The following is a 27155-nucleotide window of genomic DNA, read 5'->3' on the forward strand; positions in this document are numbered from 1 at the left end:
ACTTTTTAGCAGCGCCTGTTGCAATAGGATGAGGGGTGATGGTTTTAAACTAAAAGAGGGGAGATTTAGGCTGGGTGTGAGGAAGAAATTGTTTACAATGAGGGTGGTAAAACCCTGGCACAGGCTGCCCAGAGAGGTGGTGGATGCCCCATCCCTGGAGACGTTCAAGGCCAGGCTGGATGTGGTTCTGAGCAACGTGGTCTAGTTGAATATGTCCCTGCTCCTTGCAAGGGGGTTGGACTGGATGAGCTATGAAGGTCTTTTCCAACCCAAACTATTCTATGATTTTTTCTCTCACTGTGTCCCTTGTCTTAAGGGAGCTGCTGCCCCAGTCCCCCAGTAGCCAGGTCAGGGGTAGCCCGTGGAGGCTACTGGAGAACCAGGGGGAGTGTGATTGGCACAAAATTATTGTCAGAATTACCCTTCCTTAAGCTTTCTGACTATACAGAACATGATGAGTAAGAGTTTGGAGAGAGTTGGGCCTGTCTGTCCTCTGTCCTCACACTTACAAGAAGCATGTCCAACTGGTTGCTGAATGATTACTAGCTTGCTGAGGTCACTCTCAGCCACTAAAAGCAAGTTTCTAAGCAATTCTCTTGATTATTCTTACTGTTTAGAGGTTTAATATTTTTCAGATTCTGTGATTTTTCCACTGTTAAGGGAAGAAAGTACACTAATTTCTGTATTTCTACATTCATATATTTGATTTCTAGGAAATAAGAATCCAGATGCTCTGAAGAATGAAGACGCTGCTCAAAGGTAGAAGTTCTAACTAATAATTCATAGCATTCATGTTGGTTTGCCCTACTTTGAAATCTCATTCTCTGCCTCATGTGGTTTTTTGCTTTCTTGGAGTACCATGGCTAACTTCAGGAGATTGCCAGCATCAGCATCATGCAGGCTTGTTTGGAATGATGCTGTGTAACTTCTAACAGGATACACATATGTGCCTTGGATAATATGCTAATAGTTTATGAATCTGATCTCCACAGTTGTATTTCCTCAGTCTGTAGTGCTTGCTTTTTGCCATCTTAACTTCTCTGCATACCTGCTGTTTTTCATTATTCACTTTAAAACCAAAATTGAGAGGAAAAAACACTTTTTGCCATGGATGTTTACCTGAATATTCACCTGGTTCTGTAACAGAGCTAGACTTCCAGTATAGACCTCTGATGGTTAAGGCAGCAGAATGACTGTCCATTGACAGCCTCTGTAGAAAGCACTGCCAAATGGAGATGGGGCAGAGATGGTTGTTTGCTGGGTATTTGCTGGCAACAGAATAGTGGCAAGGCTCAGGAGCACTCAGGAAACCTACTGTAGTGGGATTTATTTGATTTATTCCTTCCTTTGCTTTGTACCCTCACACTTAGTCTTCTCCCAGTCCTTTCTTCTTCCTGCTCTTCATGTCTCATCCAGCTCCCATTCTCCTGGCAACACTCCCTAAATTGTTCATCCCAGGCTCTTTGTGCAGCCAGTCCTGTGTTTCCCTCTCCTGCAAGAAGAGTTGTGGAAACTTGTATGGAAGGATTGCAGTGCAAAAAGAGTCAATACTTTTCCTGACCAGGGTGGAAATAAAGCAAACCGAGGTTGGAAACTCTTTTGTGGTTACTCCAGAATTACTAGTCCATTGCTTTGTACTTTTGTTTTGTTTCCCCAACATGGTGTGATGCAGAAAAAACATAAGCTACTGTATTTCAGAAAAAAAGATAAAGATATGGTGGGAGAATTGTTTATGAAGTCTGCCTTCTGTGTCATTTGGTGTCTGTTCTGTTACAGGAGAGCAGCTCTGGAGGCTGCTGTAAGAAAGAAGATTGAATTTGAGAAAAAAGCATTGAATATTGTTGAACAACTCCTGGAAGAGAACATTACTGAAGAGTTCCTCCTGAATTCTGTAGGTGTTGCAAGTTTTCATACTGTTCTGTATCTTGGTGTTCAAATTTATTTATTTAAGTATTTGGAAGTTTAAAATAGACAAACCATTTATTCCCTCTCTCATCAGCTCTGATGATGATTGCCTTATTTTCAAGGTTCTGCTACTGGTGATTGCCTTATTTTCAAGGGCTCTGTGGTGAAAACTTGCCCTAGTTTTGCAGGACTGTATACATTTACTAATCCTCACTTTATTACCACAGCCTTTGTTTATGCCTCTCTGATTCTGGACTGATAGATTAAAAATTTAGGTCTATATCACCTCATGCGTGAATTTAAACAAAGTCCCTGTAATGCACCACAGCTTATCAAGCAGCACAGTTTTGCTGGAGTGGTATGCTGATTACTTCTGTTAAGGTTGTAAATAGGTGTAAAAAAAAATAAAAAGTAAATAGAGGTAAATTATTGAAGTAGGTGCCACGCTAGAGGCAAAATTATGAAGATCTTGTATATGTAAGGAGTGCCCATGTCTGTCTTCTTTCCCTGTTTATCCTGTTATCTTTTTACTGTATAGGTTCTAAATGTTGTTTGTTAAACTTTCTAGGTAACTGTTACAAAATTAAAAATATTTATTTGCTTAGAAGATGTTTTGAATACAGAAAGTGGCAGATTTTCCAGTATCTGTTGTTGAACTGTTTTCTTGTCATTTTAGGGAAAATGTATTACTCCATCTCACTATAAAGACATTGTTGATGAACGGTCTATCATCAAACTATGTGGTTATCCTCTATGTCAAAATAAACTGGAAAATGTAAGTTGCTTTTTCTTAATGCTGTTATCGTAAGAATCTCTTCACAATTTTTATTCTCGTGCACTTTCTTGTTAATTTTCAACTGACAATATTAAACTGTCAAGTAATGGGCCAGGCATCATATTCCCTTTCAGTATAATCCTTTTGAAGTAAGAGGTAACATTTGATCAACTGACAACCATTAGTTTATGACTGAATCAGTTAGCATCTACTTTGATAGTAATGAAGATGAATGAGGTATGGCTTCATGGCCTTCCTTTGTGCATGCAGAAACTTTCTAATTTTGTTCCTTAAGTGTAACCACATATGTGAGAAGGATTGAAGTGAAAAAATAATAAAATGCAGGGATATTACTATGTGAACGTATATACATCTGCTCTAAAAATGTACATTTCCTGTGTCAGAATCATAGTCACACTTATTTAGGTATAGTAAGTCAGAGCTCAGGCAAAACTCAAGAGTCCAGTTACATAGCCTGGGATGAAATACCAGTTGTGGTACACCTGATGCTCTGAAAAAAACTTACTCAAGTACGAAAGATCTTACTGGTTTGGATTTTTTTATGTCCTCACAGAAGTTCACTTAGAAACTGCATTACATTTTAAGTTCCCCTTTGGGTTTGTCTGGGTAGTGGTGGCGGTCTCTGATAGTACAGTCTCATGTGTGTATAAATAGGTATGGATTAAAGAAGAACCTGTCTGTAATTGCTCGACACTTACACGAGTAAATTTTGTACCATGGCAGCTCCATTGTTTTGTGTGCAGTGCTGGCTTTCTTGTAGATCTGAAGTTGTCCTCTACTGATGGGGAGATGTAAATGATTAAAGATAAATTGTCATTCCAACCCTAACAATTCTGTGATTATGAGAGTCTTAACATCTGAGAAGGTACGATATCAAAAGAACTGAGAGGAAAAAGTGGTTGTAATATGCAATTCAATTAAAACAGAACCTGTTATACATTAAAATGGATGACTTGGGAATGAAGTTTTCTGCAATGTCATGAGGGAAGCAGCAGTCTTGCTGATGAAAGCATATTGTTTTAGGTGCTGAAACAGAAGTACAGAATTTCAACAAAAACAAACAGAGTTTATGACATCACTGAAAGAAAGGTATGGAAACAAATCTACTTCTAAAATATATTTAATATTGTTTCAGCATTAGAAATGCATTTTGTAACAGCATTCTTATAGTGGCTTGGTTTGGAGCCAGTGTGTGTGGTTCTTAGAAAAATAATTTTTATGAACTGTTAGAATATGAAGTTTTTCATGTATTTCAATTTCTAGATGTTCTCTTTGGAAAGACAAAACCCCATGTTTTCTAAGTTTAAACATAAAATGGAAATTTTTACTTGGTTTGAATGTGCTGCAGCTGATCAGTTAAAGACATTTGTGAAGAAGTGTTCTCTGTTTTGCTCCAGTATAATCAATGAGCTTTAGTAGGGCCAAAGTGCACATCCTTCTCATTCACTGGTTTGCAATGGTGTGATACAAGTTCCGTCTCATGCATTCCTTAGTGCGACTACCTTTAGGGTTCTTATTTGAGGACTTTTCAACATAAAACCTGTCTTCACAAAGTGTGTCTCTTTCTTGAAGCAAATTCATGCATGGTTACATAAAAGTCGTCTTTGCCTGCTCACAGGATACACAGTCACCTCTATGTACTTAGACACTGAATTGTAGGAGAAATGTTTCTAGTTCCAGAAGAAATTTCTTCAGTGTCACTAGTATACATTCCTTTCCTCTGCTTACAACTCTGGGATACGCAAAATTGTGGGAATTGTTTTTTCAAGCTACCAGGCAAGACTCCAAGAAGTGGAATGTTTTGTCTTATTCCCTGATGCAAGTGTGCAAGTTTATTTTTCAAAGATGCTGCAAGACTTTAGATATTTTTCTGAGTATTGCAAAATACCCAAGTTCTGTTGCTAACCAAAATTTTCATTATTAAATACCTGAATTTAATTGCATTGTTTTTAAGCTGTATGACCATCTTGTTGGATTAGGAATTGTTTTTTGAACAGGTTTGGGTGCTTTTTTAATTGTTGTCATGTACACTTCAACACTGTTTTGCTTCTCAGTATGTAATAAATGTGCAGAAAGCAGAAAAGCGGGGAAAAAAGAAGCAGCTAAAAGTGGCTTGTGGGGAATGGGGTAGGCCTATTTGATAGATTTGGTTTCTCAGGTGAATTAAAAACCTGGTCAGAGGCTTAAAAAGAAATGTGAATTGATACTTAATTTTACAGGCATAAAAAACAATGACTTTTGTATCTTTCTACGAATACTGAAGTTATCTTTAGTCATGTTTTCTTGCTTTCTCCTGTTTCCAGTGCTTTTGCAGCAACTTTTGCTATAAAGCATCCAAATATTTTGAAGCTCAGATTTCCCAAAGTCCAGTATGGATGCGAGAAGAAGAAAAGTAAGTATAACCTTATACATCCATTGCTCCTTTTGAGAATATCATTTTCTCTGACCAAGCTGCAATGCTCATTGGCTGCAGTGCACACAAGTGGTTGGGCTGAGGTAGAAGTAGCTGATGTTAACAGCTTAGCATGGTGTTGATTTTTAAGGTGTTGTTGCCATATTGATTACAATAAGTGACATGACTCAGTGCTACTGATGACTACTTAGTAGACATGACCATGTTAGTTTAGAGGGTAAACTAGTCATAACTTTCAACTCCTGTGAGCTTTAGAATGTGCTGACTGGGACTGGATTTTTCCAAACCATATAATGCCTGAATTCATCTTATCCTGTTACAAGAGATTTTCTAATTTTAGCATAGCACTTGGCATTGGTCTGAAGGTTAAAGTGTAAATGCTTGCACATCAGAGCAGACTATAACATGAAGAGGTTCTTTATCCTGTCTAAACTTCAAATTCCCTATTTCCTGTTGTTACTTCAATACACATGTTGGAACAGCATGATGTTGTCCACGTACCCAGCTTAGGAAACATAGGCTTGCAAATAATGAATTGAGCCAATGGGTGTCACTGTTAAACAAAAAATGCTTGCCTAGAGAATGTTCAGTTGAATTTATTCAGCTTTTGTTCTCTAAGACACTAATTTTGATAGTCTCCTCGTTTTCAACAAAAGAAACTAGCTAAAATTGTATGTTTGAGCTTGTTTTTACAGTTCAGATCAGTCATCTGAATCAGTATCTGATCAATGAGAGAATAGGTTTAGAGCAGCCTGAGCTGATCTGAGGGATTCTAGTAGGTAAAACTAGTCTCTTCATTAAATGTTTAGGTAAGTTTACCAGTATTTTTGTGCTTTTATTTTTCTGTCTTTAAAGAAAGTATTTCTGAAATCTCCTTTTATTCTTAACATTGAAAATTTATAGTTCTGATATGCCTGACAGAGTTAATCATGCTGGGGGGAAGGAGGTATTTCCAAACAACAAACAAAACCCCAGATAGTTCATGGCTAAGTATATCTGTTTGCACAATCACAGACATGCACACGCTGGTACACATCTGCACATTAGGATATCTGAAATTCTTTTGACAGAGAAGGCTGCAACTTGCACTTCAAACTCTGAAGAAGATTGATATATAATAATTTAAATAATTTTATGTTATCACCTTTCGTTTCCAAACTCAATTTATTCGTATGAGTGGTGGAGCTTTCATCTTTTTAAGCCTATGGGGGTTTTTATATGCTGAGAAGTGTTAGTGCATTGACTTGCATTTAGTGCATGCTTAAAAGGCTTTTTTTCATTTGTAGGTCAAGCAGATGAGGATTTCAACATTTAGTATTGGCTAAAATGAATAGCATTGTGATGCTGCCTCATAACTGAGTTGAAGCAGATTAGCTGCAAGTAGAGCTTTGGAAAGAAACCCATCAGAATTGGTTTAGTAGTATTTTTTAGAGTTTCTGGAAACCTTCAAACTCTATGTTCTTAAAACATTATAACCTGGTAGCCTAATTTTTGCAAAGTAAAATTTTAAATAAAGATACCCTGAATAGTCATCTTCTTTTGCATTAATTTGGAGCATTTTCCGGTAAATGGCCCAGGATTGTTTTTACTCTAGGAGTTTGTGACCTATCAGGATCTTGGCATGTTTACTTTGTTGAAGAGACCAAAGGGTGATCTGAAAGCAGTCTACAACTACTTGAAGAAAAGTTACAAAGATTACAGAGCCAAACTATTCTTGGTTGGTGGCAGAAAACTTAGAAAGGGGTGATGGCCCCAAATTACTGCATGGATGGTTCAGGCTGGACATCAGGGGAAAAACTGCAACAAGGTTATGGTGGAGTAAATGGGATACTCGGCAGTGTTTCGGAATCTCCATCTTTGGAGGTTTTCAAGATTTAAACTTCATGAATTTGTGGCTGACCTGATCTAGTGCTGATGACAATTGCAGAGGTCAGACTAGAGACTTCCAGAGGTCCTTTCTGACTAACATTTGTGTGACTTGCTGGTTCTGTTAAATGTTGTTTAATGTAACAGCGTCGTGCTGCAGGCACGGGTCATGCTCTGTGAACACTTATGTATAAACCTGCTCTCACTAACCCTGCTTTGAACAGAGAGTGTTGGACTAGAAGATCCTTGGATATCCCTTCCAACTTCAACTATGTATTATTCCATCTTTATTTAAAGAGCATTGATGTAGCAGGAAAATCTTAATTCTGTGTCTTCTTTTTGCAGACCACCAGACATAGAGCTGCTGAAGAAGGGACAGAGGTACACTGAACAATAATTTTTTCTGTTATAGGCACTTCTAGTTAGAAATATTAACATCATATCAGGTGAAAGGGGAATCTTTGATTTCCTGTGTTATACAAAAGACCTTATTAGAACCTACACAAAGGTGGGGTTTTTTTTGCTTTGTGGTTCTAAACCAGCATATTTGATCTGTATGATTTAGTGTACAGCTGCTCCTTGGCCTATGTGTCTTAATTGAGCCTGTTGAAATCTGAAACAAATCCACTGTTTGTATTTTGCATATTTTATACCATCTATTCTTCATAAAGAAAATGGTACCAATTATATGTGATGAAAGCTTCTGTACTTACTCTAAAACATCCTTATCAGCTAAAATGAAATCATGCTACTCTGTCATCTCTCTGTACCTTGCTGTGTATTGTGATTTTTTGTTTGCTTTCTTTTGCAACACATGGCCATTAGGTGGCAAACTTATATATGCTAAAACCAGCTCTGCTTGTCCCCCTGATTTTAGGGTAGTATATAGATTCCTGTATATGTTAAGACACCCATCTTCATTTTAGAATTGCAGTATTCATCATGTTAAGTCTGACATTATTCTATTGTCTTCAGTAATACCTTGTTTACTGTTCCTTTTCTAAGTGCCAATAAGCAACTGAGAACTTGCTTCTCTAAATGGTCAATATTTGTCATCTTGATTGCAGAACATCACAACTCTTGAATGTAAGAAGGCTTTTAGAAGAGCAGATATGATTCTTAAAGCTTCTCTTCTGCTATAAGAGGAAAATACTTTATTTATCTAATACAAGAATGAGAAGAGGTAACATCCTTTCTGGTTTCATTGATGGCTTGTGTTTTCTGTTACAGTGGACAGTCTGGAGAAGAGGTGAAAATACGTGATGAAGTAATTAAAGCATCTGACATTGAAAATCTCAGGATATCTTCAAATCCATGTGAATCTACTTCTCAAGACAAAGCCAGTGACAGCAGTAGTGATACTGAACAAGAATTTGTTTCTTCTGTCCTACCAGGAAGTCAGTCAAGTTCAGCCAGTTTTGCACAGCATTTGCACAGAAACAGCATCCTCAAAAAGAAGCCCGCTCAGAAAGTCTTTTCCAGCCCTAAAACTGAAGACTCAAATGTGGTAGAAGCCACTGAGCGACTATCTAATTGTAAATTAGATGCTCAGGAAGAAAAGCATGCCTGCTCTGATCATAGTGAAGTAACTGCAACACCTTCAACAAGTGCTGCTCCAGGGAAACCAAGTGCTTCAGCAGACTGTGAAAATACCTGTGGTTCACAGATAGTTTATCTAGGTGTAAGCAAAAGAGGGGCAGAACATCTTAAAAGAACACTAGCTACCTCAAAAGAACATAGAGCACCTGATCTGAGGCATCCAGTTAATTCCAAGGGCAGTTTATTACAAGTGCTTAAGCAAACACTTACAGAATGGAGAACTGAGGAAACTTTAAAATTTCTCTATGGCCCAAACTACACTTCTTTGTGTTCTTCAAAGAGTGTAGTATCTGCCAATCAGGAGAATGAAGAACTTGATGAGGATGACTTAGATACAGCTGAGGATCTTAACACTGGCACTGTAGGGGAGTCTGAAAACAGTTTGAACTATTCTTTACCTTTCACAGGCCCGGGTGGAATAGTTAAGCCAGTGCCTAGTTATGAAAAGTTAAAAGAAGAAACAGAGTTCCTAGAACTCCGAGTAAAAGAGTTCTATAAAGGAAAGTGCATCTTGGCTGAAGAGGCGGTGACAAGTGCACAAGCAGAGGAACGTCCAAGCAAAGATGAAGTAAGTGTTCAGTGGAATAGTGTGGAGTTGGTTCCTGTCGCCCTAAGTGGATAAGTAGCATAGGGAAAGGGAAAAGTAGGTCAGCACACTGTACGTTGGGTCAGATTAAGCAAGCTTCTGTACAATAAGGTTTTTTTTATTGTTTTTTCTTTTTTGTGTTTGGGTTTTTTCCATTCAGGGATAAGAGTTTTCTTATGTTTAAACATTTATTGGTAAGCTGTGACTATTTTGGTGTATTGACTTTGAAATACTAGATTATAGCTGTTAAAAGTTTTTTCTCTGATACAGGATGATCAACAGGAAGATCTCGCCTTCCCACTTGTTGATTCAAATGCACAAATGCAGATTAGAAAGAGAATTGTCCTTGAAAAACTGAGAAAAGCGTAAGTATCCTTTACTTTGGTGAGTGTCAAGCTGAAGCTGCTGCTCATTCATCATCATTTTATGTAACAAACACTATGCAAGGACATTCTGGCTTTTTCTAGGTGGCCTTAAACCTGTTACTGCCCTAAAGAACTTACTTATTTCTGAGACAGTCATCTGTGGTACAGTTGCAGATGTTAGTTGTTAGGGGTATTTGGCTTTTCTATGGTTATAGTTTGTGTTAGCAGCCAAACTAGATTTTGCTAAACCACTCCATTCTGTTTCTCTCTGCCTGCAACAAGCGTGGATGAGCCACAGACATGGAGTCAAACCATGCTGCTAGAAAGGTGGCTCTCTCTGACCTTTCTGTCAGTGTCACCATCACATAGATTCCAAGGGTGACTGCTCTATGGTAAAGCAGTTTCTCTGCTCCTTCAAAATTTGTCCACAAGTTTGTCAGTCATTTTCAGCTTCTAGCAAAATTTCTGTTGAGCTTAAAAGTCTGGTACTCGATGAGTAGAGGATAAGAAAGATAGAATGAGTTTTTTCTTCTTATCTTCAAAGGTTTTATTCTTGACTATCCACTTCTTTAGTTGGTTGTTTTAAATTTCACGTCATGCAGTAGTCCTGTCATACTCGAGTAATAGAGGCAATCTTTATTGTGATAAAGCAATGATTTCTGGGCGTGTGCAGATGAGGTCAGTGGGAACATGAACATGCCCAGCATCCTAAGAACCCTGTGTTCACTTTTTGTAAAACATGTAGTGATGGAAAGGTGAATCAAAATCTTGATTCTTAGGCAGTATTGATGCATCATGTGCATATATGCATGTAAATGTAAATAACCAGATATTCAAATGCAAGAGGATACTAACTATTAAAAAAGTAAATAGAGGCAAAAGTTTAATCCTAAATGTGAAAACCAATGCATGATATTTCCGGCTTTTGGGGATACTGACAACCAGTTAAACAGTATGTGTGGTTTGTTGTGTGCTGCATCAGTTTTACACACAGTCAAGCAGGGAGGCAATCTGTAGTCTTCTTTCTTTTGATATCTTCTGATTACCTTACTATCATCTTGATTCCAACTGTCAGTGGAATGTTATTCCTGTTGCATCCGTGTGAGTCTGCAGTTAGCAGATACGTCCTCTGTGAAAACATCATTTAGACGTGCAGTTTCCTTTTGTATTTTTATTTTTAAACCAAATAAATATAAATATCTGGAACATTAATGAGGCCTTGAATTCTAATCCTCATAATGTAGACACTTTGATATTTATTTTTTTTTGGTAAGAATGTTTTGTCAGAACAGAAATGTGAAGTAAATAAGAGTATGCATGTAAGACTGTATCTAATTGTTCTTCATATTCACACTATTAGTGTGAATTATTAGAAGTATTAGAACTTCTTATTTTTAAAAACAAGCTATTATAAAGTGAAGGTATTGCCCAAATACCACTCAGAGGAATCTGAAATGTTAATCACTGGCCTGATCCGCTGCACAAAAGTCAGTCTCTTATTAACTTTCCTGAGCTTTGGTGAAAGTCCTCCTTGAGAAGAAATGAGAAAGAGGAAAGTGTACATTGACTGGTGTCTTTTGCCTTCTAGACTGCCTGCAGTTTTGGGCCCTCTTCAGATTCCTCCAGGTGATGTTTACACAGAGCTAAAACATCTTGTCAAAACTTTCCGGTGAGTATTGGTCTTTATTTAGAGATTCTTTTTGCTTGATTAATTAAACATGCTGTTGAATGATTTGTGATTTGGGCACTGAGAGGGCCCCGTTGCAGATTTGCCCTTTCCTAGCTGTGTGTTCATGTAGTTAATGTCACGTTCCCTGTGGACTAACAAGTCAAGCCTTTCCCTGCTCCTGACACTGGCTAGGTCACCAGGAGTATTTGTAGGTTTCTAAAAACTAGGCCAGTGGTCTCTGGAGGATGGTGGTGAGTCTTTTAAAGGTTCTGCTACCTCGTCACCTCCTATTAAGCGTGAGTTTCTGAGATCTGTCACTTTCTTTTGCTCTGGCTCCCTATAGCCAGGCTAAATGGTTTTACTGTGATTCATAATTGTTACCACTAGAGCCAGGAAGAAGGTCCAGTTTGACCTGTCCCCTTCCCGATTTCAAGGGGAAGTAGGTCTAGTGGAGACTTTCACGCCACAGCTGAAGTTTCTGGTTCAGTCAGAAGCACTAAAGACAGTATCTGGAAACACTGGTATAAAGAAGGAGGGAAAATAGTATGGTGGTAACTTCTCTGAACAATTTTAGGTTTTCCGTAGGACACAACTCTCATAACTTGGACCTAGATTATGTCCTGCATCTTGAATTTTTGTCAGGAAAAGGAGGAACGCTAACTCTGTGTGCATTTTCACTTTTGAAACTTTCCCCCCAAATCCACAACTTGCGTGAGGTTTACATGTAAATTATCCAAAACTCGTTCATGTGGCGTTTGCTTTGGTGCATAGAAACCTGTGTCTACCTGATTCCTTATGATTTATCTGACATCTGGCAGGACACCACTAAAACACACATCTAAATGTGCAATTTTCTGCTGTGGAAGATACTCTTTTCCTTTCTGGTGGCTCTCTGCATGATCTCTAAAAGACTTGTTAGTGTATGAACTTGCTTCTGTAGTTGAAGTCTGTTAAGTTGTGATTAACCTTTTAGTTTAACAACAGCACTGAAAACAGGGAAGATATTTTGGAGTATATTGGAGCAGCATCTATATACTGTGTGTATATAAATATATATAACTGCTATTTGAATAAGATCTTAGTGTCTTAAAGTAGTTTTGTTGCTCTGCTGCCTAAATGCTTAACAGTCACTTTAGCTTATGTATTGATGGAACTGGAAAAACTCCATTTGGTCTCTCTCAATCTACTTGTGTATGATTTATTATGTAGTAATTCCTGGAGGTTCTCAAAAGCAGAATCTCTTTTTCAAGTAATTTTTGCTATTCAAAGACAATGTGGCCTGAATACGACGTTTTAAAAGTGATTTATAGCAGAGGAGCCTTGGAGCCAAAATGGACTTTTAAAAACTTAAATATATTTATATACATCTGTGGGTTTACAGCATTGAATGATATCTAATTCATTTGGACTTTGATGCCAATTCCTGGCTCATGTACTAATAATTTATTGTATTTTAAAAGTCTTCCCTGATCTATTTCTGATCCCTAAGACACCACTTTGTGAGTTTAAGTCTTTTCTGTTAGGAAGTAAGTTGAAGGTAATGGTAGCAAGTTCTTGGGGCTCTCTTACTGTGGAGATTCCAAATAAATTGGATAGTAATTCAGCATTTTGGGAAGGGAACAGTTCAATTGTGGGCACTACACAAGAATTTGTAAGTGCCTTTACATATCTCTCTCAAAATAAATGGAGTTTTATTGTCACTGATAGTAAACTAATACAAAAATACAGGAAATAGGAAAGCGATAAAAACCTTTGGGCCCTTTCTTCTTACATTTCTGATACAGAAGGGTCTGATAAAAGCTGGCTGATGGATATTAAGATGAAGGCATAGGTTTGAATCTCTGGTTCTGTAGGTAGGTTTAAATTTACTTAATATGAGTGGTCTCTGATTTTTAGGTTAAATGCTTTGGCAGGGGGCCTGGGATAAATGTTAAACAGGGTTTATATTTGCAGGGTGTAGAAATTTAAATGCTACTTCCTTCATTAATGTGGGTAAAATGCTTAATGACTGTGAAGGGAGAACTGATGAATGCTACTGCTCCTTCCTGCTTTTTTTTTACTGGAAATATTTCAGGCTGAAGAACTTGCCAAAGAGGATAGGAGATAAAACACATGGCTGTAGTAGAGCTTAGCTGAAGAAGGGTAAAAGAGCATGTGGTGAACTAAGCAACAACAATTTTCAGCTCCATTGGTTTTTAAAGGAACGCTTGCAGGTCAGCCTCCTTTGGGCAGCATTTTATTCAATCACCACTGCTGGGAAACGCACTAGAGGCATCTCAAGAGACATTTTAGAATGGTTAGAGCTCTTCCCAAACAAAGTCCCTCAGTGCCTGTAAGCTTTTGTTACGAAAACTGAGATGTCAAATAATTCTCCAGAGTGTGTAAGGGCTCTTTGTTCAAAGATCAAGAGAAAATCAGCTATTTATATATGAATTGAAGCTAAATTATTGTTACTGTGTGGTTGTTGGGGGGGGGTTTAAACATAATATTTCATATTGAAAACAGAATTTCATCTTTATCTTATGATTGCAAGTATTTTAGTTCCTTGTGTGGAGCTTATAATTGATATTGAACTCTATCAGTGAAGATGATAGAGCTCTTTCCTAAAGATGTGTTCAAGACTTTTTATTATAGCTTTGTCTTGCCTTGTTTCCAAGACAATCTTTTGGCTTTTCAATGTGCATCATGTGTGTATGTTGTCTAGTGTATACACTCACTAATAGGTTTTACTTATTACTCGAGTGGAATTTTAGATTCTGGGTTTCGAGTCCTTTTCTAATGATCTTTTCTCAAGTAAATGAGCCTCTCTTAAAGAGAGCCTAAAGTTATAATAGTAGCACATTTTTGTTGGTTGTTATCAAACTAAATGATACTACAGGACGTGAATATGTTGCTCTTTTAAAGGGGGTAGAGGAGCTGGGGTTTGTGGTTAAATTGGTCTAGTTGAAGCCTAAAGAAAAACAGTATGCTTTAGTATTTGCCTGTGCTGACTTGGGTTAGTTAATTTGCTCATCTTAGTGCAAGTTGTGGAAAAATTCTGGGTAGCTGAGGTCCCAAAGTCACAGCTTTATGTCCTGATCCCATGGAGACAGCTTACTGCCTTGCAGAACAGGCAAGCAGCCAAATTAACAGGTCACATTCTTGAACTGAAGTTAAATATGCCTATACCTGGGGATCTGGATGCTGAACAAAAAGGCTTCATTTGCGAAGATGCTGATGACTTGACTTTGCTGCAAAGATCAACTGTCAAATGAAAGAAAGCACATCTCCATTGGGGCACATGTTTTTCTTTTTCTCCCAGTGTAAGAACACGGACATGCTGGGCAAAACTGAAAGATGGCAAGCATGGACCTGCTCGATGGGTTATCAGCAAATGTACATTAAGTACCAGTAACTCATTGGTGCTAGCTATTAGTCAAATTCACAGCAACATGGTAAAAATGGAGCTCATAGATTCAGAGACAAGTATATTCTCATTGTAAGGATAAACGAACTTTTAGAGAAGGAAATGATGCTCAAGACTATAATTTATAAATAGGTATAAAGAAAAATACACTTTTAAAAGATTGTTTTATATTAAGCAGTTACATTTTCTTGCATCTTGTTCAGAGTACCTGATGCTAGGGGCCTTTTAAGGGATAACTATTTAGCATAATAATCCCGGTGTCATACCTCCTGTTCCCTATTGGACAGTGTTCTTGTTATCCTGTTATTATTTCCTAGAAATCCCAGGGAATGTAATCCTGCTGAGGAAAGGGTGGTGAGCTCCTGCGTTGCTGAGTTTCTTTCTCATAACTTGAAGTTTGTTGTGGTCCCTGTCCGCGTTCTTGCACAGGACACTTAGGGATGTGCTTAAATCTGCTGCCACAGCAGGCACTGTTACAAATCAGGTCAGTATTTGCTAATAGAGTTCTGCTAGCAGAATTGGCAGCTGACAGCAGTTAAATGGAAAGACAACTAAAGGAAAGGAAGTAGAACCAACTGTGTGTGCTCTTTTTCCGTCATTGTTTTTGGCTGGGCAGGGTGCTGGGCCATCTAGCCTAGATCATGCTTTGCCAAGAAAGGTTGGAGCAGATGATCATGGAGGTCCCTTCCAACCTGGCATTCTATGATTCTATTTTGGGTTTACTTTTTTTATTTACTGGTTACTTTAACCTTGGACTCCCCTGTATTCCTACAGCTTTTGTATCAGAGTTCACTTTCTTCGCAGCCTGGGCACTAGTCACTTATTGGGAGGTCATTTGGGATGGTATTTTTATGCATTTTATGGGGGTGAACCACAACACCCACAGACTAGCAATTAAGTGACCCACACAGCTATTTGGGATCATCCAACCTTCTTGGCTTACCCATCCTGCCCTGCAGAGGCCTCCTTCACCTTTGAGTAGGTGAAGGAGAATTTAGCCCAACTCTTTAACAGAAAACATTTCACTGCAAAACTCAAGTCACATACACACAATTCTGTACAGTTTTAACATTTCCACATTGTATGTTTATGACAGAAATCTAGTGACCTCTCTTTCATGGGTTGTTCTGAAGTAACAGTTTTGGCTGGAGGCAAGACAAAGAATTAATGAACCATTTTTACAGAGGACTTGCACTTCCATGTTTTCTGAAAGCTTTGCTCTTCAGAGGCCTTGGTGTTGACACACAGCTTGTTTTTGAAAGTGACTGCCCTTCCACTGCTCCTTTTTATTTCAGGCTTCACACCTGTAGGTTGCAAGCTTTAGTCTGACCAGCCTGAAATGTGCACAAGTGTTTTAGGGCAGGTGTTGTACTGTAAGGTTGCTTCTTGTGGAAGCCTGACTGTTCATCCAGGCCAGTGACAGTAATACATCAGCAGATCCATACTGCCATATCCTGCTTGTTATCTGTATCTTTTGACTACCTCCTTCATAAACAGCATATTGATGGCAATGACCAGTGTTCAGACCTTGCCAATCAATACTAACATTGAATAAGAGTTAATTTGACACAAATAACTGCACCTCTCAGGTTGTGTACAAGAATGACACCTTCCTGTGCTCTAATCAATAATAACTCCTTGTGGAGCATTGAAATAAAGCTGCTTTCTCTATTTGACAGAGTTTTCCCAGGTGGCTTGGAGCTGTCTTTTCCATTGTGTCTCATCATAGCAGATTAACTGGAATGTTACATATGAATTGCCTGTCAGGATGATTCCATCAGGCATTTCTTGGTCATGTTTATCACTGTCATGAGTACTGAGTCAAGATATTCAGCCTTTGTTTTGTCTCTTGCTCTATAGACAGAAAATGTTACAGTTTAGCAGGTGGAAGCTTTGTTGCCAGCTATTGCCATTAAGCTATTTCAAATAGTAAATGGTAAACATGAATCTTGTCAAAGATAATAAAAATAATCTGTATTGGCTGGATCTGTTGGTTCTAGTTTGATGTGACAATTCCTGTACATGTAGTACAGAACAGGTCTTTTCATTATTTAACAAAACTCTAGCTCTTGAGAAACTACTTGAGTAATCATTGCTTCAGAGTCCTATTTTGGTTGGAAGACTTGGAGAGTTGAGAAGAAAACTAGTGTAATACTGCTTTGATCATTCCTATCATTGGACTTGATGACCTCAAGGTCTTTTCCAACCTAAATAATTCTATGATTCTATCCTTTATAAAAATTAGTTTTGTTAATTTTGAATATCTATGCAATAGGGAAATGCAGAGTGATCCTATCAAGCTTCTTAATCATAAATGCATTTTTAATGACCTTTTTAAATATAATTGGGGAAATTTGTTAATAAAACTTGAATTTTAGCAATGGGAAGTACAAATACTTTTTCCACTTTTTAACACTTTTTTTGGTAACTAGATACTTGTCCAAAGAAATCAAAAATGTAACCAAAAAAAATGGTTATGAATTTGTTGCCATGTTTTTAACTTTAAGCAGCCTCCCACGTTCACCAGCGCCTGTAGATGTGGGTATGAATGACAGGGCAGCTTCACTTGTGATCTGAATTCATACAAGGCTATGTCCAGGAGAAGCCTAGAGCAAGCAGGAAGTAAACGCAGGGAGGCACTTGCCCATCAGTACTTCTGTAGGACGGTGCCACGTATTTGAACAAAATGAATTCAGCTGCCCTTTTTGGGTGCCCACATAGCCAGATCTTCATTTTCAGCTGTGACTGCCATGAAATTGCTTGTCTTGAACACTACAAATCATGCCTAAGTTCAGCCATCACAATTCGCACATGAGTTGTTTTAAGTCACGTTTACATTTGACTTAAAGCAGATCTTAGTATGAAGTTCAGCCAAATGGATCAGCAGGTATAAAACGCAGCAGCACTTTTGTTGAGCACCCATGTAGTTCTTGATTCACACCTACTTTGCTTGCTCTTATACCTGCACTGGCTCCCATTGCATAGTTGTAATTCTGGGTTTCCATTTTTAAATCAAGAATTATCGGAAGATTTTCTCCAGTATCATACAAAATCCACATTAGATTTTACAGCAAATCTGGATCTGGAGCCAATGGGGGGAAGCTAAGGGTAAGAAGGCCTGTCTTTTCATAAACACATATACAGTTCCTGATAACTTCCCAGTGGGAATGAGTGAGTGAGAGGTGAGACCTCACAGCAGCCAGGACTATTTGTGAGCTAATTCAGAGAATTAGCTTCTGTTCAGTCTTCCCCATCACACTTTCATATAGAAAAAAGAGACATATTGGGAATTCTGCAATTCCTCAGTTACAGGATAAGAGAGAGAGAAGCTTGAAAGTTGTGAATAGCTCAGGTACAGCTGTTACTGGTACGTCGTAATTCAGTGTATTAAGTCTTTTAATGGTAGACTTAAATCAAAATTCAGCAGTTGCAATTCTCTTTATTTTCACTTTGAAATGTTCTGATTTTTTTTTTTTCTCATTATTTTTCAGGTTAACAAACAGAAACATTATTCACAAAATGCCTGAATGGACTCTAATTGCTATTGTTTTGTTATCTGTGTAAGTACCATTTAATGTCAAACCTTCTCATACACATCTATCTTAGTTAGCCTATCAAGACAGATTTCATTTTCAGATGAAAGGAGGGAAACTTCTTTAACAGGGAAACCAACAGAAATGGTTTTTCATGTAAATGAACTGAATTTTCTCTTGACAAATCACTTGCAACAGCAAGTTAACAATGGACAAACTTAATGTCATGTTAAAAACCAGTTAAGCTTCAGGGGTTTTTACAGAGGTCTGGTGGGGTGAAGGAGTATTCTTCACTTTCACATTTGCTGCTGACAGACGTTCTTCTCTGTTACAGCAGGACAAAATGACACATATTATTTGGATTGTATTGTATTATTTGGAGTTGGTGTAACTGTTACACTTTTCATTTCTCATTTTACTTCTGATTTTCTTAAAAGATTTCATTTTCACAAATTAAAGTCAAATTATTTCCATATTTGCTTCTAAATAGGTTTGTTTGAATATTCTAGCAAACTCATTTGAGAGAGGAAAGCTTTTTTAGCAACTCCCAAATATCTGAAAGAAATATGGGGACCCTTTATTTTATTTTTATAAGGATTAGCTTTATTGCTTAAGATTATGATACTACAGTGCCTAAAGTCCTCCTTAGCGTTGTTCTACTTAACGTAGAAATAAATTCTTTCCAAGGGTTTTCCTAACGGGAAGTCTGATTTTATTACAGTGTCTTTCAGCGAATGTCTATACAGAGGCATGATCTATAAAACCTGTAGTAATATGCATGAAGTAACTTCCTTAATTTATATTTTCATGCACTTTTCTGTAGTTAAAGATACAAACCAGACACTTTTCTCACAAATTCATTTTAAACATTTAACATGAGTTCACCTTTTAAGCAATCACTGGTGGTTTCACACAGCGCCAAGCCCTGCCTTTCAGTAGGGTTAAGCCATCAAGCAATCTTTATATGTCTTTCAGCTTGAATTCCAAGACTGTAAAAAATCTCTATTCCAGAGGCTGTTTATTACCACACTACTGCTGCTGCTTTTGGGCTTCCTGGGTCACTGGAGCCTGTAGGACAGAGAAGTACTTACAGACATTCACAGGTCAGGAAGAGTTGTGGGCCAACCTCATAGCATCCCCAGTACTGCACTTAACTTTCCTTGATATTACTTCAGTCTGACACATTGTTCTGGCTTTACTGTCCCAAGGAAGACTATACCAGCAGGCATTAGAGCAGGCTTCAGCGAGCCTTACATCTGTGTCACCCAGCCAGATACCGCTCAAATGATTCATTAAATCAGAACACAGAAAGTAACTTTACTTGAATGCCTTGGCATGAATTTTTTATCAACTATAAGAACAAATCTTTTGTCATTTTTACCATATATTCTTATGGTTGAATTGGTAATTTGTGAAACGGATCTTATGAATTTTTCAGGTAGTTTCTGTACAGTTAAGGAAATGGTGACTCTTTTGGTCAGAAGTTAAAATATGTTGCTGGTGTCTCTGCATATGATGAGCTCTAATGTTTACATACCTGATGATTGCTTTACAATTGCTTTAAAATGTTCTACAAGTAGCAAGCGGTCTTGGTTCTCTGCTTATACTGATTGCTCTCAAGGGCCCACCCCTAAACAAATGAAGTATACTTGATCCTAAAATATGGATTTTGTTTCTGATACTATTCTAGTGAAATCATGAATAAAACTCCTGTTGACATCAACTTTTGTAAGGTCCGTGTAAGCTCGGGATCTTCAGATTCTGAACAACTCTCAGCCACTTCTTAAGAGAGGATGTGCAAGAATGTAGGTGGAGTAAGACTGACTGTTAAGATTGCTGTAAGAAGATGATGAGTGTTGCATCATTTCTGGAAAGATTAAAACAAAACATGTAACTATTTGGGAATTCTAATAAAACTTGAATATTTAGTGCAAGCTAGAAGTGTGCAGGGAAAGGCTACTGGGGATCTGGGCAACCATGCACAGACAGGCCCTCAGATTGTGGCCCTTTCTTGTCTCCTGCAGTGTGCCAACAAATCTGTCATACCTTACTAATACTGTTCATAAGAAGAATTATACTCTATTAAATATTCTCTTGCTTCCCCTTAGCTATACTGAGAGTGTATACACTATGCTGCTTATTTCTTTATTGGTGTTTTCATGTGAATTTTGAGGTGCTGGAGTGTGTCCAGAGAAGGGCAGCAAAGCTGGTGAAGGGTCTGGAGCACAAATCTGATGAGGAATGGCTGAGGAAACTGGGGGTATTTATCCTGGAGAAGAGGATGCTCAGGGAGACCTTATTGGGCTACCTGAAAGGAGGTTGGGAGAGAAGACTGATACCCACTGCACTACAAGTAACAAGCTGTAGGACAAGAGGAAACAGCCGCAATTTGTGCCAGGGAGGTTTCTATGGCATATTGGGGAAAATTCCTTAACAAAAAGGTTGGTGAGCAGTGGAACAGGTTGCCCAGGAACGTGATGGAGTCACCTTTCCTGGAGGGATTTAAAAGATGTGTAGATGTGGCACTTAGGGATGTGGTTTAGTGGTGGACTTGGCAGTGCTGGGTTAACAGTTGGACTCGATGATCTTAAAGGACCTTTTCAATCTAAATGATTCTGTGATTCTTTGATGCATGTTGCAGAACGTGTGAAGTTATTTAAATCACAGAATTGGATGGGGCCTGAGTCGGAGATGGGTTTTTACTACCTTCTGTTACTGAAAGAGGAGAATGTTTTTCAGAATGTGTATTCATAGGTCTTGATCTGATCTGAAATGCAGGATGGCCATTTTACTGCTAACACTAAACAGTGAAGTAGCATAAGCAACACCCTGGAAGAGGATAACACTTCCAGGAGGATGAAAGACCTTATTACAGGTACCAGAGGTATAAGAACAGAGACTACCAAAGGCAGAGTGAGAATGGGATTTCAGGGTATACCTCAAAAGAAACTATGAAGGCCTCAAGTGTTTTTTGGTTTGCATGGAAGGGGGCAGGGTTGTTTTGTTTAAAGTAGCAACTATTGGATTTTGCTTGCACCCCATTTGGTGAATCGATATTGCGGCTCACCACTTCCTCCTTGTCCATGGCATCTGCTGAGCACTCAGTGTACTTCACAGTGCACTTTCAGAGTGCCCTCACCCTTTCTCTGGTATGCTACTGGGCAGAATAACCATTATCATTACTGCTGTATTGAATTTAAGTGTCATCACTGTTGATTACTTTGTATTACATTATGATTATGCTATGCTATTTTCGTATTTTGTGCATATTAATTCTTTGTAGGATACAGCATGTTGGATAGTTGTAACACCTAATTTTGGTGCTTAAATTAGATCTTCCGCTATAGTCTGCTGGTCCTTGAGAAGCTATTAAAAGTCCTTATGTGCCCTTCAGTCTACTGACTGTTAGAGAAACCTGGGCTTCTAATTCATTGCTCTGAAATAAAGTGCCTGAAACCAGACAGTGTGACTGTCTTTCTCAAAGTATAAAGTGTTGGAGATCACAACAGTGGAGCATTCCCTGTTCCTAGTGAACAGCTGGATTTATTCAATCAAGTTATCGTGTAAAATATGAACAGCTAGTCTCAGCCTTTATTGAAAATCTAGCCTGAGGCACTCCTGGCTTCATAACCAGCACATGCAGCAATGCTTCCTACAGTTCGCTTTGACAGCCAGAGAATTACGTTCGAATAATTGCATTCATGCTCATCGTGGAGTGGGTGACTCTTTAAAATTACCTGTAGTTGAAATGTCTTATTTGTCATTTGAAATAATGTTGACAGTGGTAGCTTTCTGTGTGTTCCTGCCGCAAGGTGTAGAGGTTTTTGTTACAGTAATAGCTGCTGTATAATGCACTGTAAACTAGAATACAGAAGTTGCATCTTATTCCCCCCAGATAAATAGATACAAATACAGAGGTTCAAGAAAGCAGCAGTAGATTGGTTGCTATACAAGCAAGGGCACTTGGTGTTTTCAGTGTATACCCCTGGTACAGTCTAATGGAAAGCTTTCAAGATATTTTCAGGAAATGTCTGCTTTCATCTTACTTATCTGGGCTGGCTGGTTCCAGTGAACTGTGGTCAGCTGCATCTACACAGCCTATGCAAGAGCTTCTCCCCGCTAAAAGCTTTGAAGCATTTCAAAATGTTCTGGGATTAGTTTATAAGCATTCGGCTGCAGTATTTAAACAAACTCAAAATGACCATGATCACTAAACAAAAGCCATCATTATATGTGTGCAGCCACTTTAGATAAATGTGTCATGTGGAGATGGACTCTAGAGGCTTACTCTCTTGGAGATAACAAGTCAGGAACTGGAGAATCTTGGGTTCAGGAATGCATTTTTACCTCTTTGCACACGAGCACATCTATTGCTCAGCACTGACATCTCTAAATTATTTTAAGAGGAATTCAGATGTTTGGGATATTGCTGCTGTGTTCTTGTCTGAAAATGTCTGAATGTTTGAGATGTGCAAATAATACATACTGGATATTAATCAGACTTGCAGAGTGACTCTTTCCTAAAGAAACCACATACAAGTCAGCTGGATGATCTTTAATGTAGCAAGTCTGGTGATAGACGATTGGGTCCAGGTTTAAGCTGAGAAAAATCATTTATTGTTAAGCTAGAAATGTAACTATTTCCCAGTTTGAAACAGAGTTTGCAGGACCAAAAATCAAGTGTCTTTCTTTTTATACGTGTTTGAATGGTCATAGTATTGTCTCTATCTGTAGAGTTATATTGTAGTGTGAAATAGCAAAAAGGCAGCTTTGTCTTAACACGTTAAAAAATTTAAAAGTATATTCTTCCCTTTTTCTCTCTTAGTTTTAGGTTGCCATTTGGTGAGTGTGAACCCAAATAGGTTTTCTGTAAAGCAGTTCTTACATATCAGCACTTTCTAAGCAAACTCAAATCTGCATATTTGGCGTGTTGTGGAGATCAGTATTACTTTACTTCCTCCTAGCGTGTTCCATGTACTACTTAGGAAACATGTATAGAACAGTATTTTAAGGGATTTGCAATGTTGTTAATTGGAACATTAATTGGTGCTAACTTTACGTATCTTCATCATTCATAAGGGACAAAGGAGGAGAAAAAACCTTAGCAGTTTCAAAGAAGGTGTTTTTTCCTTACACAAAAAAACCCCTGTGGTTTTTTGTGTGTTGCTGTAGTGCTGTTATGCAGGGAAGTGACACTGTGGATTTCACTGCAGCGCATGCAGCTGCAGGTTTTTTCCACTCTAGTATTTCTCATGGATAGCCTTCTGAATGGGAGATTTGGACGTGCTGTGTAATGTGCCATGCCCAGCACAAACTCTCTGAGATGAGTCCAGGATCATTAGTTCCCCTTTACAGGCGTGGTCCCTGACCCCATCAGCAGGAGCGGAGCCTTAGCACACGCTGTCTCCTGGATTTCTGTGGCCTGGGGCTGGAGGGCTGGCTCAGGAAGCTGTCTTCTCTGCACCTCCCAGTTTTGCTGCCCAGTGCAAGGGAAGAGCAGGGTCACGGCTTTCTGCTAAGCGACTCGAAAATCTCTCCGAGAGAGGAATCTGCATGTTCCCAGCAGCGTATGTGTGGGCATTCAGACTGAAGTCATGCCCGACTGTGCAGAGCTGGTGTGCGAAGGGCAGCTCCAGTTATAAACTGTCCTTCATGGTGGTGTTCTTCTCACTAATCTTTGTTAGAATCTAGAAATACTTTTATGTTGTACATCATTTTGGATCTTCTGCTTTAGTCACCCTTGTGAACTTTATATTCCAAATGTGCTTGTGAATTAAGATTCTGGTAGTAGGGAAAGTACTTTCCTCTGCCACTTAATTTTAGCCTTTTGTGTGAGTAAACAAGAGATTTTTGTTGCAACTTCTGTTTCAGCCCTCAGAAGGATGGGCTAGGTTTCAGAAGGCTGCTTTATCACACTGACTCTGGCGGGAGCTAACTCGGGCAGCGGAGTTCATGTCCGATTGAACTCTGTGCCACAACTATGATCGAGCAGGTGGAAGAATTGCCCAGCCCTATGAGATAACTGGTTTAAATTTATGGCTCTTGAAAAAGTATATATGTAGAAGATTTCTTTGGAAATGTCTTTGTGTTCCTCCTTGTGTAATTGCTGTGTACACCTTTGCTTATTGGAAGTCATGTCCTAGCACAGAGTAAGTTGTACAGTTACGCGGTAATATAGAAAGCCGAAAGTAAGAAAGATGTGAGTAATCCACCCTGTTAAAAGCTGCACTAAACTTAGTTTTAAACTAAATGTATTTTACCTTCATCCACTGAGCAAACTGAACTGTTAATTTTGCAACTGAATCCTGAAGCTGTAGCCCAATGGAAATATACTTGCTTCCTTATTAATAATTAATCTTAATACATTCAATGCAAACATTTTTTATCATGAAACATTACCCACCTGTTAAAAGAAAAACATGACTTTGACACACACTTGCATCTTTCATTTTCAGAGTTCTAACTTACTAAACTTTCTAAAGAACAGCCTACATTAATGGGGGCATGACACATAGGCAGTGTTTTTTACTTACGGGAAACTTCATTTTAAGATGAACATCAGTGTTGATTTGGCTTGTTATTTCTGGTACGCATCATTGGGAAGGTTATTACGGCTTCCTAGCATGCAATCCCCAGGTATATTGTACTAGCAGAATTTTTGGCATGAGTTCTGGATTAATTTGGTTGGTTCTATGCAGAGAGTCATAATGGCACCTCTACTAGGTTAAGCGTGTGTCCTGTTCTTCTTCAGCACTGAAATAAGTTGCGCCCAAAGTAGAAGTATTGATTCCTTAACTCTTCTGGAACCACTACAACAGAAAAACTTTGATTGTAGAAAATCTCTAAAAGAGCAGTATCTTTTGAAGATCTAATCATTCCTCTCTTTTATGGTGCTTGATGCAGATGATGGCCTGTAAAACTGCATGATACTAGACAGTAAGAAAGGTTGTCTATAAGGACGTGCTTCATTCCAGAGATTCTAGTTTCCTTTGTCATATTGCTGTTAACAGTGTGAGACCTGATATGGCAGGCAGTATTTTTGCTGTGAAGTGTGTAATGGTTTTGGAGGAGAAAGAATCCTGAAAGCAATTAAAAGCCATGAAGATCTTAAAAAATCTTCCTTTATGGATTAATTATGTCTTTTAGAAAATAAAATTAAATGAATAATTGAGCTAAGTTATAATTTGCTTTGGTCAGAACAGTGATCCACAGACCCATGCATCAAAGACTTGTGTCAATTTGGGGGAAACAGAGACATGCATTTTATTAGCTTTCATATCAGTAATGTTACATTGGAGAACATTGGTGTTCCTATACTATTCTACAATGCCCAGGGATAAACTAAAAATGACTCAGAGGCATGAAAAATTTGTAGGGGAGAGGAGAAATCACAACTAATTAATTGAGAAAAGAGGCACATTATTTTATGTGATAGTTGGCAGTACAGTGATGGTGTACTCTCCAGTACTGAACTGGAGACCTGGTTTTTTTCCTAGTACTGTAGGAATCCCATGCAAAGGAAGTTTGTTCTACTACTTGTTAGTTAGTTACTTCTTGAGATATGAAATTTTTGACACCAGTGGTGTCATATGAGTTCTGATCCTGATGTGGGATGTTACCAGTGAAGACAAAGTACAGTAGTTTCTGAAATGTGTTCCTTTCATGTTTATGAACACAGAAAATACAGCCTCTTTGGAGAAGGGTGGGCGGGAGGAAATCCATGTTGCTGACAAGATGATGTGTAAAGTGCGTCTCTCAGCGATGGGCTGTGATGAAGCTCGCAGAATTTAGAGACAATCCACCAGGGTGCAGGTGGCTCTTTTGATACAAAGGGTATAATTACAGTAAATATTTGGGATAAGATGGCAGCCACTAATTAATCAGAATGTTGTATAAATAAAGTAATTATACATAGAATTTTGTATGGCATAATACAAAGAAATTAGAACAGTTATAGCCATAACAGCAAATGATGTTCTTTTCCCATTCCTTCCCTAAAGTAAAAGTGTGTTTTAGTTGGCTGTCAGCAAACATAGCTAACCAGTGTATGGGAGCTTAATCCAAGGTATGTGTGTATAATTCATACTGTTAGGTGCAAAACCAGCATCAGTGGAAAAGCCATGTGGATGCTTGATTATTTAAAGGCTTGGGATCTCGGTATGTTTCCTTTCATTTTGATGTGCGCCACACTTAGAGCCAGTATATATCCCTCTCTCTCTTCCACCCTCTTTATCCATCTCTCTGTCTATCTGAACATTTTAAGGTAACGCTGAATAGCTCTAACTCATTCATCACAGAACTCAGTATTTCTGAGATGAGGTATTCAGTTTTTTAAAAGGATAAAAAATAGCTGAGATTCACGTGGCTCTTCATGTTGGGTTCAAACCTTATCAGGTATTCTGCTTTTTTAGGTATACTTTCACAAATCAGTGTTAATAGTGTTCTTCTGTTACAGAGAGGGTGAAATTGAGGTTAAGCATAGAACAGTGATTTACTGGAGATCATCAAGTCAGTAATAGATCTGGAAATGAAACAAACAGGTAAAGGATTTGGGGGGTTTTGTTTCTTTTTTTTGGAGGGGGATGTTTTTTGTTTGTTTGGGTTTTAATTCTACTGTGAGCTGGATGTGTGAGAAAAGGTGCTTAAAAATCTTGAACTTTGGGGGATTTTTAAGAATCTCATTTTGTCAGCTGCACTGACATTGGTTTTCAAAACTGGCAAAGGCGAGTAGAAAAATATTGAGGTCCTTATGTTTAACTTCTGAAGGAAAAAAACCTGTGGACAGAGTGGAAGCGAGTCTATTCCTAGCGTGTCTCTTTACTCAGCTGCATTATCCCAGGTGCTTGATCTGTGAATTGGACTGAAAGGCAGATAATCAAGTTACAATGTTAGAAAGTTGTGAAGCTAAACTATGATCAATTTTATGATCATCGTTTCTATAGTAACTGGGTACAGGTGAGGACATTTTATGAAGTCAAGTATTGACAATTTATTTACCTAAGCACATTGCTCTGAAG

The 27155-nt window shown here is 38.3% G+C and overlaps 1 protein-coding gene across 1 annotated transcript in view; it reads left to right on the forward strand.

Annotated features, from left to right (window-relative positions):
- Positions 1-27155, forward strand: part of RPAP2 (RNA polymerase II associated protein 2) — a 39405-nt gene that overhangs the window by 488 nt on the left and 11762 nt on the right. The window contains exons 2-11 of the mRNA XM_030495004.1: positions 714-759; positions 1777-1891; positions 2582-2680; positions 3725-3790; positions 5005-5093; positions 7326-7361; positions 8211-9147; positions 9436-9530; positions 11119-11199; positions 18097-18165. Of these exons, the coding sequence (XP_030350864.1) occupies positions 714-759; positions 1777-1891; positions 2582-2680; positions 3725-3790; positions 5005-5093; positions 7326-7361; positions 8211-9147; positions 9436-9530; positions 11119-11199; positions 18097-18165 (1633 nt within the window). The remainder of the gene's footprint in view (positions 1-713; positions 760-1776; positions 1892-2581; positions 2681-3724; positions 3791-5004; positions 5094-7325; positions 7362-8210; positions 9148-9435; positions 9531-11118; positions 11200-18096; positions 18166-27155) is intronic.

Source organism: Strigops habroptila, chromosome 8, assembly GCF_004027225.2.
Source record: "Strigops habroptila isolate Jane chromosome 8, bStrHab1.2.pri, whole genome shotgun sequence".
In the NCBI taxonomy this organism is placed as follows: Eukaryota; Metazoa; Chordata; class Aves; order Psittaciformes; family Psittacidae; genus Strigops; species Strigops habroptila.